This window comes from Tamandua tetradactyla, chromosome 10 (genome assembly GCF_023851605.1).
Source record: "Tamandua tetradactyla isolate mTamTet1 chromosome 10, mTamTet1.pri, whole genome shotgun sequence".
Lineage (NCBI taxonomy): Eukaryota > Metazoa > Chordata > Mammalia > Pilosa > Myrmecophagidae > Tamandua > Tamandua tetradactyla.
In genome coordinates this window covers 103,334,120-103,350,080 of record NC_135336.1, presented here as the reverse complement: position 1 = coordinate 103,350,080, position 15,961 = coordinate 103,334,120, and the positions used below count along the sequence as shown (strand labels likewise).

The following is a 15,961-nucleotide window of genomic DNA, read 5'->3' as shown; positions in this document are numbered from 1 at the left end:
ATGTTATGCTCCATCATATCCACTGCAGATGTCATTTATATAATAATAGTAGTAATAATAGTAATGATAATAATAATTATAATAATAATAATAGCGGCCTCCTGATTTACCAATGGATATGAAAATCTTCAATGTAACCAGTAAACTGGATTGCAGTTTATGTGCTTAGAAGATTAAGTTACAGCTTCACTGAAATTTCAAAGGATTCATTAAAATAACACAGAAAGAAAAATGACTAGTCTCCAAAATAGTCTATTAAGCATAACCTTTAATTAACTGATGCCCAGAAAGACTTTTGGTAAAATGGATTGCAACAGTTGAGCATTTAGATGACCTCACACAAAAACTGGATATACCCTGGAACGATTCCTAATTCCTTCTATAAGGTCACTATCACCCTCATATCACACCCGGATTAAGATGTTACAAAAAAGAAAACTACAGACCAATACCTATTGTAACTATAGATGCAAAAATCCTCAGCCAAACAGTAGCACACCAAATCCAACAGCACATTAAGGATTGTACACCATAATCAAGTGGGAGTCATCCATCTGCAAGGGTGTTTCAGTCTAACGTAAGAAAATCAACATAACAAATTTGATGTCATAAACCACATTAACAGAATGATGGGAAAAAAACACATGGTCAAAATACATCTGACAAAATCCAGCACCTCTTCTTGATACAAAAAAAAGAAAGAAAGAAAACTATAGGAATAGAAGGAAACTTCTCAGCATGACAAAGGGTTACTATGAGAAACCCATAGCTAACATCACATTTAATGGTGAAAGCCTGAAAGATTTCCCCTTATGATCTGGGATAAAACAAAAGCCCCCACAGTCACCACTGATATTTAACATTCTACTGGAAATTCTAGCTAAAGCAATTAGGTTACATCAAAGAAAACTTAAATAAATGGAAGAGCATTCTATGTTCACAGACTGGAAGACTAAATATTGTTAAGATATGGACTCTACCCAAAGCAATTTATGGATTCAATGCAATCTCAATCAAAATTCCAACAGTCTTCTTTGCAGAAAAGGAAAATCCAATGATTTTCATATAAATCAAATTTATATGAAAGGGCAAGGGGTCTTGGATAGCCAAAACCCTCTTGAAAAAGAGGAACAAACCTAAAAGACTCACACTTCCTTATCTTAAAACTTATTGCAAAGCCACAGTAATCAAAACAGCATGGTACTGGCACAAGGACACACATATAGAAGAACGGAATTGAACTGAGAGCTCAGAATATCAACCCTCATGCTTATGGCCAACTAATTTTTAATAAGGGGCAAAGATTACTCAATCGGGAATGAATAGTCTCTTCAACATGTGGTGCTGGGAAAACTAGATCTCCGTAACAAAAGAATGCAAACGGGCCCCTACCTCACAACAAAAACAAAAATCAACTCAAAATGGATCAAAGACTGAAGTACAAGAGCCAGAACTATAAAACTCCTAGAAGAAAACATAAGTGAGCATCATAAGGACCTTGTGTTAGCAACGGTTTCTTAGAATTTACACCCCCAAAGCACATGTAACAATAACCAAAAAAATTGATAAATAAAAGTTTATCAAATATTAAAACTTTTGTGCATCAAAGAACTTTACTCATGAAAGCAAAACAACAACCTACACAATGGGAAAAATACTTGGAAACCACATACCCATGAAGGTTTAACATCTAGAATATGTAAAGAAATCCTTCAACTCAAGCACAAAAAGACAAACAGCCCAATTTTAAAAAATGGACAAAGACATGATTAGACATTTCTCCAGAGAAGATATACAAATAGCCAAAAAGAACATGAAAAGTTGTTCCACATTATCAGTCATCAGGGAACTGCAAATCTAAACTGCAATGAGATACCATTTCATACTCACAAGAATGGCTACTATTTTTAAAAAATGGAAAGCTGTAAGTGTTAAAGAAGATGTGGAGCAAAAGGAACACCCGTTCATTGCTAGTGGGAATGTAAAATGGTACAACAGCTGCTGTGTAAGATGGTTTGGCAGTTCCTCAGAAATTTAAGTATAAGATTACCATTGACCTGGCAATCCCACTTCTAGGTGCATACCCAAATAATTGGAAGCAGGGACTCAAATGTAATTTGCACACTGATGTTCACAGTGGCGTCGATCATAACTGCCGAAAGATGGAAGCAACCCAACTGGCCATCGACCAATGAGTGGATAAGCAAAATGTGGTATAAACACACAGTGGAATATTATTCAGTCTTAAAAAGAAATAAAGTTCTGAAGTTCTATATGTGCAAGCATGGATGAACCTGGAAGACATCAGGCTGAGTAAATTAAACCAGACACAAAGGACAAATATGGTATGATCTCACTGATATGAATTAGAAGAAGCAAACTCTTAGAGTTGGAATCTCGACTATAGGTAACAAGGGGATGGAGTGGGAGTGGAACAGTGAGTTAAAGTTTAAAATCAGCAGAGTTTCTATTTGGGACAATCGGAAAGTTTTAGTAATGTATGGTGATGATGCTAGCATAATATTGTGAAAGCAATTAAGAGCACTGAATTATATACCTGAATGTGGTTAAAAGTATATATGGTACTAGAATAAAAATTTAAATAAAAAAATCAATGGATCTGCACAATACTAACAGCAAACCCAAGTTAAACCATATAGTATAGTTAATAGTACAATTATAAAAATGTGCTTTCATCAATCACAACAAATGTACCATACTAATGGAAGAAGATAATAATAGGGTGGGTATATGGGAACTCTGTATTTTATGCACGCATGATTTTTCTGTAAACTCATCACTCCTTGAATAAAAAACAACATTGGAAATATAAACATTGTTAGATGTTGCCATTCAGTAAAAGGGAAAGTATTTTTTGGTTTTACTTCATCAAATAAGTGACGTGTAGCAAAACGCAGACTATGAGTTGCCTAGGAACTGCATCTCCGCTTTTAATTTTCAAGAGGAAAGCATCCCATCCATGGCCCAGCAGGGACAACGCACACTTATCAGGCACATACAAATATTCAAACCCAATTCGATTCTGAGCACTCCTATGATAAATCTACCTTCCCAAACACAGTCAGATTCTTGGGTCCCACCCACTTATGTCAAACAGTAGGCATTCAAAGTGAGACTGAGACATACAATACACATGGTTCTAAAGATACAGGGACAGGCCATAGAAGCCACATGGTTCTAAGACATACAAATAATTCTGACCTCTGAATAAGAAGCATCACTTTTCTCATAACCTCTAGGGGTAAGAAGCATGGTGCTTTGTACAGAGTAAGATTAAATAACTGCTTGTTGAATTAAATGAACTAATTCTCTATGAAATGTTACCAGGTACCACGCTGCTCATTCATTCACTTCCTCTTGTATTTACTCCTCCAGGAAGTCATTCATTCATTTATTGAATATTTATAGGCCCTCAGTAAATATTTATCGAATAAATATTCAATATTATTGAATAAATATTTACTGAGGGCCTATTTCTTACCAGGCAGGGTCAACACGGACAAAAGATTACCTGACTGTTGCAGTGAAACTTAAGGCATACAGTGTTGAGCTTTAACAATGAATGCTTTGAGGGTTTCTTATCCTGAATGAGGTTTCACTGAGTCTTAAGCCTAGAAATTAACCAGCAATATGATAATTCTATAGATGTTCACTCTCCTCCTTCAAAAACTGAGTCTGCAATACTGGTTGACTAGAAATAGCACTTTACTATTGTACTCTAGGACCCACCATTCTCTGCATATAAATGCATTCATTCATCCATTCATTATCATAGGCTAGATTTAAGGATGAGGAGGGAACAATGAAAACCTGTCAGTCCTCTGTCTTATTTTTGTATCGAATCATCAAAATTATTGACTTTCTGAGCTCATGAAAATGCAGCTGACTTCAGCTGCTGAAAGTTTGGTTAAAATGTTGCTTATGCCACTAAATGAACTCAGAGTTGTGACTCTATTATATTTCCTCTATTATCCTTACAGGAATAGCATGAGAAAGAAGCAATTATGTATAGGGGAACATTTTCATCTCTTTGGAATAAATTATGAATTTCCAAAGCATATTTAAAAAATTCCTTTCAAGGGACAAACGTTGGAAAAAGCACCATCAGTAATTTAATTGTTTATTTCATAAAAAGCAAATAAGATAAAGTAAATTGAATAACAAGCAAGAGACTAGCATAAGTAACCAGTAAAAGCTCACAGAGCTAGCTTTTTTGCACAGATCACAGGTACTAGGCCCTCTTCAAAGCACATACGTGTGTCAGTTTGTTCAATCCTGCAATGCCACTAAGAAGCCAGTGTTATTATTGAATCTAATCCACAGATGAAGAAACCGAGAAGTGAAACCATTTATAAGGTCACTTTGCCATGGTGGGAAAGGGCTCTGCCCCCAGGCAGTCTAACTTCACTCCATGATAAGAAATCGGATCCCTAGGAAGGAAAAGGACCTTAATTTCTAAAAGGGGACCATAAAAAGTTCAGTTCTACTCCCTTTTTCTTTACTATCTTGGGAAAAAGGAAGTGAGTAAAAAAGGGCTATTAAAAATGAGTTCAGTTTCTCAAATCTCATTATTTTCTTCAAAGAATGAGTCTGTGTACATAGAGAAAAGTCTCAAAAGAATAAAAAAAAAAAAAAAAAGAATCAAGTACTAACAGATTCTTCTTTTTTTTTCACATGAACTGGCACTGGGAAACAAACCTGGGTCTCCGGCATGGCAGGCGAGAATTCTGCCTGCTGAGGCACTGTGGCCCGCTCATTAACAAGACTCTTGATGGTGGTCAGGGAAGTTATTTTTATTTCTTTTCTCAATTTTTATTTTCTAAACTTCTGTAATAGTTGCTTTTGAGATGGGAGAAACAGACAATTCTTGTTGTTGTTGTTTGGATAACAGATTATTCAACAGATACACTGAACCTGTATTCATGCCACACTAAGGAAAACAATCAGAAAACAATCCTCCACTCAGCCACAGTGGTCTGTAGAAAGGATGCTAATAAAGGTGCCTCTCCATCTGGCATCAAAGATTGCCTTACCTGCTGCTGCTCCTGCACTAACATTGCACTGCAATGACTCAGGCTGCCTTGGAGCCAACACAGACTCCAAATTCCAGGAGATCGGGGTGTCATTTTGCAAAGAAGCAGAAACGGAAAGAGGTAGCATACATAAGGAAGCATGTCAGGAGATGCCTTGCAGAATTTTACTAAAAGGTAACAAAACTGTTCCCTAAAAGTCCAGGGAAAACAAATGCAGAGGAAGACAGCAGACTTCATTAAAATAGGAGGATGGCGCGATTTTACACAGTATCTTCCAACAATATACACAAAAGCATGTGGATAAATGAGCCCCTAGGGAAAATCTCTCTTTGGGCTATTGCATTTCAACTCAACCAAAATCCACTGAGTAGCTGTGTAAATGAAATTATGGGAGTATATAAATGTATTAGCACCTTCATCAGTTAAGATTACATGTGACTGTTGTTTGGCAGCTTTTCAAGGTCAAATGGAGTCTCTGCCTTCCACCTGGTCAGTCAGTGACCCTTGTGGAAAGCACACATGAGGCAGAAGGCTCTATGAGATACTGTCCTTCTCTCCACTGTAACACAAAGCTCCTAGGTGCTTTCTGATCACCAAGGGAGGTGCTTCACCATAATGCAGGATATAGCAATTTAAGGCTGCTCAGTTTCCTGATTATCTTTGGGACCCGTAGAAGATGTGGGTGGAGCTGCAGGTTTTCATGTTTAGAGTGTATAAATATCATCCTTTGGTGCTTTGCCAGTACTTGAGTTGAGAGGCTTTCAGGTGTTATTTATTTTGTTTAGTTTATTGTTCAGTGTTATTGTTTGTTGACTTGATATATTCCTTTTCCCTACAAAGGGCTAGTGGGTAAGGACACATCCTACAGATGGGCAATTGATGATTCCCTATTGTTCAATGTGGGTGCACTGCAGTTTTATTTGTTTTGATTCAAAGTGCCTACACAATGCCTTCATTGGAATTTAGTAAGTAGTGTGAACTCAGTACAGAGAACAATCTGTGAGCTGAGATTTTTTTGTGGCCAAGTCTGGTGCTCTCTGCTTGACCAAAAAAAGCAAAATCTAAAATGACCTTTAAACTAAAAAACCATAGAAAAGGCCTTCGATTGAATCTTAAAGAGGTGTATTTTCCACCAAATACAAAAGAATCTCACTCACTTCCGGTTTTCCACAATTTAAAGGGGACTGAGGGTCTACCGGACACCCTCTCATAGACATGTCCAGATATTTTACACTTGTCTCTTTGAAAAGCAGCAATCAAATAACACAGAGGATGAGAACAAGGAACTGAAATCATTACTGGCTACTTAAAGACAGAGAATTCTGCTGGCAAATCTGGACCGATGGCCTTACTCCTGTGGAAAGGAGATAATGGATAATGAACCACGCATTCGCAGAGAGGAAGTTTCCATTGGTAGCCCTTCCTGCATTGATGCTCCCTGGTTGGACTGGCTATCTGCGAAGGAAGTGAACACAGGAAGTATCTGTCTACAAACCCTTTATCCTCAAGGTAATTGCTGTAGCAGCATTTTACTGTTTACCAAGGCAGTAAACATATGATCTAAAAAAAGATGTTTTCCATCTCCAAAGAACAAGCCTGAAAAACAGTTGTTCTTATTTTATAATCAGTTTCTTATCAAAACTGGTTGCAGTCCTCTTGTGCTTCCAACTGGGAGTCCACGAGAATAGCTTCTGGCCAGGACAGAAGCTACCCAATCAGGGATGTGTGAGAAACAAAGAGGTGGTTTTCTGTACTAGGATACCATCTGAGCAAAGCAAATTTTATTTCTCCTGTTCTAAGCTACTGAGTATATAGGCTTAACACAGTTCATATTCACTGGCTTTTAAAAAGAAGGTAAAGTCAACAAAAACATCCATGTGAACTCAAATTGGTGGAATGGATAATTCGTTAAGTCAGATACCTCATAAAGTCACTTGTACTTGACTTTGGACAGTATTCTTATTTTATAAGTGAATCTAAATATGCTCCCAGTTCTAGGAGTCCACAGGATGAGTTCAATGATAGAACTCAAAAGTAGACATGTACCTACTGCTTTGTTGATTTTTAGGAGACACTGACCAAGCCTCCAGATCAGCTCTCATATTCACTGCTCTATTCCAAAGTAAACGCCTTCCAGACTGCATCCCAGATTTCCCCAGAGGAGAGCAATACTGAAGAATCCTTGAAAGGCAGCTTAGAATGAACGAAAGCAGGAGCCAGAAGAGCCATGGAATGCCCTGGAAGGACCCTCTTCACCATGATTATAGTTCCTTACATTTGTCAATGTAGGCCTTTTCTATGGTTATTTGCAACTGTTGAGTTGTAAGCTCCTGCAGGGAGGAGAAAGAGGAGGGAAGGAGAGTAGAAAGAAGGAGAGGGAAACAGGATCCTGAATGTTTCCTCCAAGGACCGCCTTTACATGGGCTCTGGAAAATATAAAAAGCAAGCACTGCTTTGCCCTGCTTTAAGCTATCGTCAAGGCAGATAAAGTGCTTGTGAACAACTGAGAATGCACTGCTTCTGCCAGAGTTTTTATTTTGTAATAAAGAGGAAAGAACATGTTAGAATGAGGAAAATGGACAAATCGGCTACTTGAAAAAAAAAAATTAACTTGCAAAATGTGATATAAATTGGGGGAAAAATGTTTAGGGATTTCCTGATTTTAGTCCTAGAAGGAAATTTATTAGACCCAAATGAATAGCCAAATAAGCTCACACTTATAGAGCACCTCATATAAGTAACGTACAGTCCTGAGCTCTTCCAAATCATTTAATCTCACCATAACTCAGTGAAATAAGGACATCGTTAGCCCCCTCTTACAGATGGGCAAACCTAGATACACGAGGCTAAGTCAGCTTGTCATAGGTCAAATCCCAGGAGACAGAACAGCCTCGAACCCAAGAAGCTTGCAGGACTCCCACCACACCTGGGCACACTGCCTCTGCGCTTCTGAGTTCCAGATGTGAAACTGCTAAGCAGCTCTGTGATCCCAAGAACAGCCCAGTTATCAATTGCCAGAGATAAAAAGGCCATGCAGAACACTTCAATCTCCCATGAATAAACTAAGGCCAGGAGCGGTGAATTTACCCGTGGAGGTCCCACAGCATCTAACTAAAAACTCTGGGCTGCCATCTCCCAGGCTGCCTTCCACTTTCCTCACCAGCTTCTTGTCTGCACCTCCCTTTCCATATACAGAAGGCAAAGGCAAAGACAACCCTTTCCCCCCACAGAGGCTATTTTAAGGATGTTATAAAGAAGTAGAGAATCAAGTCCCCTCTGGATAGAGGATAAACAAGAGCTGTATTCACCCTATTTAGCCTCCATATTTTGGATGCTCTTTGGGCCACCACATAAACTCTAGAGTTCCAGAGAGGACTATGCAATGTGAAACCACATGCTCTTTTCTTTTTTTGATAACTTAGAGCAACTTCTTGGGAAATCTACCTCAAATTGAGACACGCACTAATTGTGTTGACAAATTCTTGAGTGTTGTTTCAACAGTTTCTCCTTCCTCAAAGGTGAGCATGGCATGACACTGTCAACTATAAAAAATAATACACAGTAAGACCCAATGGGATCCAAAGGGAATGGGATGATAAACTCACTATTGGTTGATGATTTGGATTAATTGCCTTGTGGGAATATGGACTAGGGAAAGAGGAGACTCTCTCCATTATACTAACCCAGGCAGGCACAAGAGTACTTTGTCATTGCTGTTTGTCTTTAATGATGTGTGAAGACGCAGGGTGAGTAATCAGCTCCACTCAGGAGTTCTTCTAAGCATGGCCAGATGCAGCAAAGCTGCCTCAGGATGCGACAAAGCCCCACGTTTGTTGGTACCACAAATGATTCATCTCTCATTCAGTGGAGACTGTCCTGACTCACTTGGTCACTAAAGTGTATTAAAATTACCAATGAAGAGTACACATTTTCTTTCTTACCAACACTCTTTCCTGGCTGCAAGTTTTAGAGATGAATTAAAACTTCCTGTATCAGACGCAGTATTCCCTTTGCATGTACAAGAGAGAGTACAGAGCAGAAGGGAATTCTGCCTGAAAGACATCTGCAGTGAACGTGAATATATCACTGCCAAACAACGGAAGGCTGCCTTTACGTCCACACAAACCTAAATATGTTTGGTTGAACTTTAGTGGAGAGAAGTTGAATTCAGTGTAATAACCTCAAGTTAATTTTTCAGTGCAATTTTGTTTGTTCTTCCTAAACCCAACAACGAATGTGGCATCATTTAGAACCCCTAATGTGCAGCCAATCTAACACGAAATTCATCTCCAACAAAGTAATTCATGCTTTCATCCCCTTTTCCCTCTCATTTTATGAGAAGGTGGCCTTAGCAGATTGTAAATCATGCTCAATATTTACACAGGCAATGAGGCATGACCACCTGCAGCAATCTGTTCACTTCTTGAATAATAAGTGATAAGGACTTGCAATGCAATACATGAGCTAGTCCCTTCCTAGCTCATCAACTTCATCTTGGTCACTCTTTCCCAAACCTGTGAATTTGCAGCCACACTGTCCTTCTTGAAATTTCATAAACGTACGGAGCATTTTCCCACTTCACAGCTGGGCATGCAACTTCTCCTCTGCTTGAAACATTTTTTGGCAGAGCCAGCCTTTCTCCTCTTTCCAGTCTTTGCCTCTTTGACAGTTCTACCAAGAGGCTCCTCCCAGTCACCCACCTACACATGCCATAGTGCATTCTTTGATATTTACTGTTTTCATAATTCTTATCACCACTAGAAAGTATTTTGTGTAGTTGTTTTTTAAAACTTATTCATCATTACTGCATAAATCTATGAGGCCAGAGATCGTTTGCATCTTTCTTACTGCACCACGCAGGACCATGCTGACTCACTATTAAATGAAAAACAAAAATCAATAGATGACTTGCTAACTTCCATGAAGGGAAGAAAGATGATGAATCATCAAAGAAGAATGATTTAAAAGCTACTACGTTAAATTCAGGAAGTGTGGATTCTTTGCATGGCATTGTATATATATGTTCTTAATCATATTTTCCAGAATTTGACACACATTATTTTTTTTTAACAAAAGTGTCTGAAGTAGCGGCCCTGAAGTTAATGGAACCATGTTATGATTGGATTACAATGCAGTGCTTCAAGGATAAACAATTTTTCTTGGCCTTCACATTTCTTTTCTAAAAGCACTTATCTGTGTTCAACAGGAGATTACCCGTTCTTCCCAGCTTCTAGTTCCCTGAACACCCCTGTTGAAAGATTTGGTAAGGCCTCATGGAAAACTTCGAGTTGTATTTTCATTATTGACGTCTAAGACGAAGGCAAGGAAGTTGATACTTGGGATGAGGAAATTTAAATCAGCAGTTGATCTGGAATCTGGATCCACTGCCCCTTGGATATTCCCAAATATGGCAAGAATTCTTGCCACCAAACAAATACAGAGTTGGATGCTAAAATTCAATTTTAACTCCTGAATTTTCTAGTGCTTTATTCTGATTAGCCCAAAGGATACTTTATGTAAGACTAGATAATATAAATCCCTCCACTATAATTATTTTCATTATCCAATTATTTAATGTGTCACTATGTCATTTAGAGGATCATTTTTCTCTGTACCGTAACTTAAGAATTGGGGGTAGGGCAAGTACAAGGAAGAAAGAGAGAGCATGGTGCAAAAGAGAGAGGGGCAACCAATAGACTATGACTTAAGCAAGCTGCCAAACTTCCTAAAACTTTCAGTATCCTCATCCAGAGAAAAAGCCACAGGATCCAAGCCTAGCTCGGAGGCTGGCATAGGATGGTGCTAATTTGGAGGATAAAGTCAAGACACACAGAAATGTTTTAAAAAAATGCTTTTCCATGCTCTTTGAGCATGAATTTAATCTTATTCCATTAATTTTCATTTCACTAGGAGAGGCATCTCTCAAGAAATAAGACTTCTGTTTAAAATCTACAACAGTTATATTACTATGATATTTTGACATTCTCTATATGACTTCAAAGACTTTTAATTAAAATTAAGTTTGTTCACCAAATTAAACCCCTATTCCATGCCATTCACTGTTAAAGGCACAGAAGAGATGGACACCTTTTCACTAAACTCTGATTCCGTGACTTCACTGGGGACAATAAAACAGTAAAGTAGTCACACTGACAAACAAGCCGGGAGACTGCAATGAAAAGCGTGTTGTATTTGGAAAAGACAGTTGCAAGACAGAAAGAAAATGAAGAATGCAAAGCCGGACAGAATGAAGAACGGCCTTAAACTTAATAAAACATGTTACAGTCAAGTACAGTAGTGGAATATGTGGGAAGTAAGTGTGATCAGACACGAAATGACTAAATAAGAAAGAGACTGGAGGTCACAGTGGGTCATTGGTTAAAAACAGTCTATGGTACAGGTTCACAGCATAAAAAAATAATTTGAAATTATAATGAAGGCAATACAAATAAAAATGAGAGCCCACTTTTCACTATCAGAACAGTAAAGATTCAAAGAGTAAAATATTCAGAGTTGTTATGTATGCAGTGGAACTGCCCTCATATATGCTGGAAAAAGTGGGGCCTTTTGGAGATTAAACGGCATTTTTTTTCAAAATTCACAATAATTAAATTTGGCAGATTCTTTAAAAACATGTGTACCCACTGGCCCAATAATACCACCTCTAAGCACCTACACTGAAAAAATAATAAAAAATTAGATTGCAGGTGTATTATAATATATTTAGTGAAAAATTAAAAGCCACATTTATTTCCTATTACAGCATAGTGTTTATATAATTATAATACTTTAGATGGAATATAATGAAGAAAAAAATACGCATATCAAAAATTTGTAGTGACATGGGGGAATGTTCGGAAAACAATGTTAATTGAGAAAAGCAGGGTAGACGGCTAAATAGAAGGACAGAAAAATACAGTAGAAAGACACACACCAAAACGGCAATGAGATGACAGGACAGCGGGAGGTACCAGTGTCTGTCCCTGGTCTAATGAGGAGCACAAAACCATGGCAGCCTTGGGCCCCTTCAGCAGCACAGCCAACAGCCGTCACCGTCAGACCAGACTCACCCACCCATCCCGCAGCACACTGCGGACAGAGCAAGCTCCCTGGTTGGACCTGCCATGCCGCACCCTTCACTCAGGACCCAAGGGCGCCCTCTTCCCGGCCGCCCTGTCCTGGTGCAGCCCTGGACTGGCTGAGCTCTGCCCTGGCAGGGGAGGTCAGCAGGGGCCACGTGGAGAAGATGCCCAGCTCCTCTCCTTGTCTCTCCAAAGACATCAGAATGGAGTCTGTGGTTCTGGGCTTCATAACCAAAGCAGGTCCTCTGTTTCCAACTGACACACAGAGAGAACAGGGGAGAAGCGGGGTGCCCTGCAGAAAGGAGGATGGTCCACGCAGTCCCTCACAAGTGCAAGCAGCAAGTCATTTTAAGATAATGGCCTGTGATTCCACTTCTGTGTAAGGACGGATCATTGCACTGACATAGCACACAGCAGAATTCGGCATTTTGCTTTCCTTCCACCATCATCAAGTCCTCCTCCCCACCCCCCCACCCCCGCCTACCAAAGTAAAAAGGAATGAAACTATTCATATCCCACTTAAGCCAGTGGGTTGATGAAAAATCATATACTCATAGCTAGTATGAGTAGCCACTCCCCATGACAAGAAGAACTTTCTTTGTACAACCCCATTTCAGTAAGTTTCCTTCACAGAGAAAGGAAAGCAAGTACCCAGGGTGAGCTACATGAAAGGTACGACGTATTAAACAAGCTAAATGCTTTTAAATTAATAAACATCATTTCCTTCCGCTCCATGTCTTAATTAGCATCAAACCCTTTGTTAATTCCAGGAAAATACCTTCTTTTAAAACGTATGAAGCCAGCAACATCATGTGCTCAAATCTTCCCCAATCCTTACTGGTAACTTTCCATAGCCTTTAGGATTCTTAGGACACTTTCCACTAAAGAGCACAGAGACTGCTCTTCGCTCTCTCCACATTCTTTACTGTCAGATCTCTGTGATAAAAGAAAATGCCCATATTCCCACTTTAAGGATTGAGCATCTTTAAACCCTAGGATGAGGGGTTGCAACCTGGGGTTCATGGACCCCAAAAACACCACCTCCACCAAGGTGACCAAGGACAGAGCTGTATTTCAGTAGAACTGGTTTCCACTGTAATTTTATGTATTTCATTTTTGTACATTCAAAAGCACTATCCTGGAAAAGGATTATACGCTTTGTTCAACTTCTCAAATCATCAATGGCATTAAAAAGGATCAGGGAAATCTTTGGGGGACTGTCTTAAAACCCTAACTCTCCCGCAATCAAGTTACAAGAATAACTACAGATTCCTTGGGGTTTGTAAGCGAACACTGGCCAGATTGGCACAATTTGGTGGGTAAGGTGGTAATGCTCCTCAGACTAGCAGAGGGCACAGAAACAGGTGAAATCACCAAATCTGAGCAGTGATTGTCTGCATGCAGGGATCTCACACTTGCTGCTAGCACGTTTTTATTATAACCTTTAATCTGATCTCAAAACTGGACACTTAAAGATGGTAAGCACTCTGACATGAGCTCCTACAATTCTTTTGCTTTTTCCAATTGATCTGTTTTGCTTCCAGTTTCAAATTACCTAAAGAAAATGACGGTGAGAATCACAAAGACCGAATAAAACTATTTAGCTCTTCATAGTGTCTCATCAGATCTTCTAAATATTAATGAAAAAATAACTACTCAGACAAGAAGTACCCACTCGAATTCAGCGCATCTGATACTAACTGTTTATTTACTGAAACAACAAAAAACAGTGCACTTGAGACTGGCAAAATGCCTGCCTGAGAGACGGTTTCCTAATTCCAACGGCCAGCCATAATTTTCCCTATGCTAATTCAAGCTTTGCACTAACGTAATTAAAACTAGTCAACAGACTCAAGACCTCCTTTTTCCACTCTATAAATAAGGCTATAAAATCGTCTCATTACTTTATCCAGGAAACCTAACAGAAACATGGCTTAAAGGAAGTTACCTATAAAGAGAGGTTATTTTAACAGTTTTTTTTTTTACATTCACTTGAAGTCATTTCAAAGATTCACTTGGGATATATATATATATATACATAGACACACAAATAATTCAATGGAATAAAACATTAAATCAAGTGTAGTATCCTGGACAAGTGTCAACTATTTTCCAAAATTTATTCAGAAAGTCACAACATATTCAAACTTCAAAAATATATCATAATATCTTCATAAATATGCATTTTAAATTAAATAGTACAATACAAGCGTATGTTTTGCAACATGTACCCTACCTTTTAAAAATGGTCTGTTATTTCAATGCCTTTTAATTCAGTTTTATTTTAAAAACATATAAGATTATATTCAAATTATTCAAGATTTACAAGGAATATCTGATTTCATTGCTGTAAAATACAGACATAATTACAGGAGAAAGCAAGGACAAAGGAGATAGAATTTGGGGTTATAAAATCAAGTAATTTCTGCTCATGTAAGGAGAAAGTGGAGCACATCAAACCTCCAATTTTAAAATTCTATGATGGTCCTATTTCAGTGAACTCCAATCCTTGAAACCAAAGAAAGAAAAATCTCTATAAAGTGAAAGTTCCTTGATACATCAATTTTTAAAAACATATTATTGAACACACCATGTACCTTGAGAAATAAAGACTGAACAGAACTGCTAAGGGACAGTCAGATGGCAGTGTTAATCAAATCCTCTAATACAAATATTGCACATTACAAAAATACAAAACCACCGAGGATTTTTACAAATGCCTTGGCTCAACGCTGTGCAAACTCCCACTTCCATGGGCTTTCCAATGAACTAAAACCCTTGAGAAAAACTCAACTAAATGGCTCCTCACCTTTATGCAGCAAAACGAAAGGCATATAGCTAATAACAGTTTCTTTTTCCTCCTTTCAGTATCTGTTTTGGCTGCTGAATTTTCTCACTTCTACAAATGTCACCAGGCACGGTGGCACTGGAAATACTTTAATAGGCCATCGCCAAAGCAAATTCTGTGCCGCCAACTTGAACCGGTCATAAGATTGACTTCATCTCCAGGAATCAATCAGACCACATTTAGATTACCACCTAAACAGACTTACCTCCACATGAATGTACATAGGCTGCCTACTTAGCAACATTTGCAAAAAAAAAAAAAAAAAAAAAAAGCACATCAGACCAAACACCCCAGAGCGGAGAGAACCCATAGGCCGTTGCTCTCCAAAACCCACAAACATCACTAGGAAGAAAGCTTACTCATACTGCACAGAGGACGTAGATCTTTTATTAACGATAAATACATAACTGAACAAACTGAATTACCACAGTAGGAGCTATGAGAACACTCAGCTCTCGGCATGGAGGTTCTAAAGAGCAAGTCAACATTTGCATGTCCCGTTGCCAACAGCCGTTTGCCTGGTACCTCTTCGCATCCAATGGGACCGCTGGCATCTGTGATGCCAGGATGTCACCCAAAAGCATCCAAAAAGTCAACATGTACAAGACCATCCTTTTCTTCTACCCTGACCTCTAAACTCTCCTAGTCCATCGCCTTCTAACAGAGATACATCCAGGCAGCATTAGGGATAGGTAAAGAATATGAAAATTCAGAAGCGCTCCGAAAAAGTTTTGCAAAAGTAATCCACAGCCCTGAACAGTGAATTTAGAAACCCCAATTTTTTTCTGAGTTTGAAGTTTTTAAGCCTTGCGGACGGTTGGAATAGGAAAAAGGAAATTTACTGGGCAGCGCAAAGGAAATCTTGTTGTCCTCTATTGTAGCTCTGGGGGTGTTGCCCAACCCTAACTTATCTCCCTTGATAAAGGAAACCAAAGAAAAGAGTAACAAGAGCAAAATTCTGTCAAATCAAAAGGGAC

At 38.7% G+C, this 15,961-nt stretch overlaps 1 protein-coding gene across 6 annotated transcripts in view; it reads right to left on the bottom strand.

Annotated features, from left to right (window-relative positions):
- Positions 1-15,961, bottom strand: part of ERG (ETS transcription factor ERG) — a 255,536-nt gene that overhangs the window by 97,679 nt on the left and 141,896 nt on the right. For 3 of the 6 annotated variants that reach the window (XM_077119072.1, XM_077119073.1, XM_077119075.1), the window contains exon 1: positions 15,410-15,955. The exons of the other annotated variants lie outside the window; for them this stretch is intronic. In XM_077119072.1, the coding sequence (XP_076975187.1) occupies positions 15,410-15,595 (186 nt within the window). In that variant the 5' untranslated portion in view covers positions 15,596-15,955. Of the gene's footprint in view, positions 1-15,409; positions 15,956-15,961 lie in introns of those variants that run through there. 6 annotated transcript variants of the gene reach the window in all.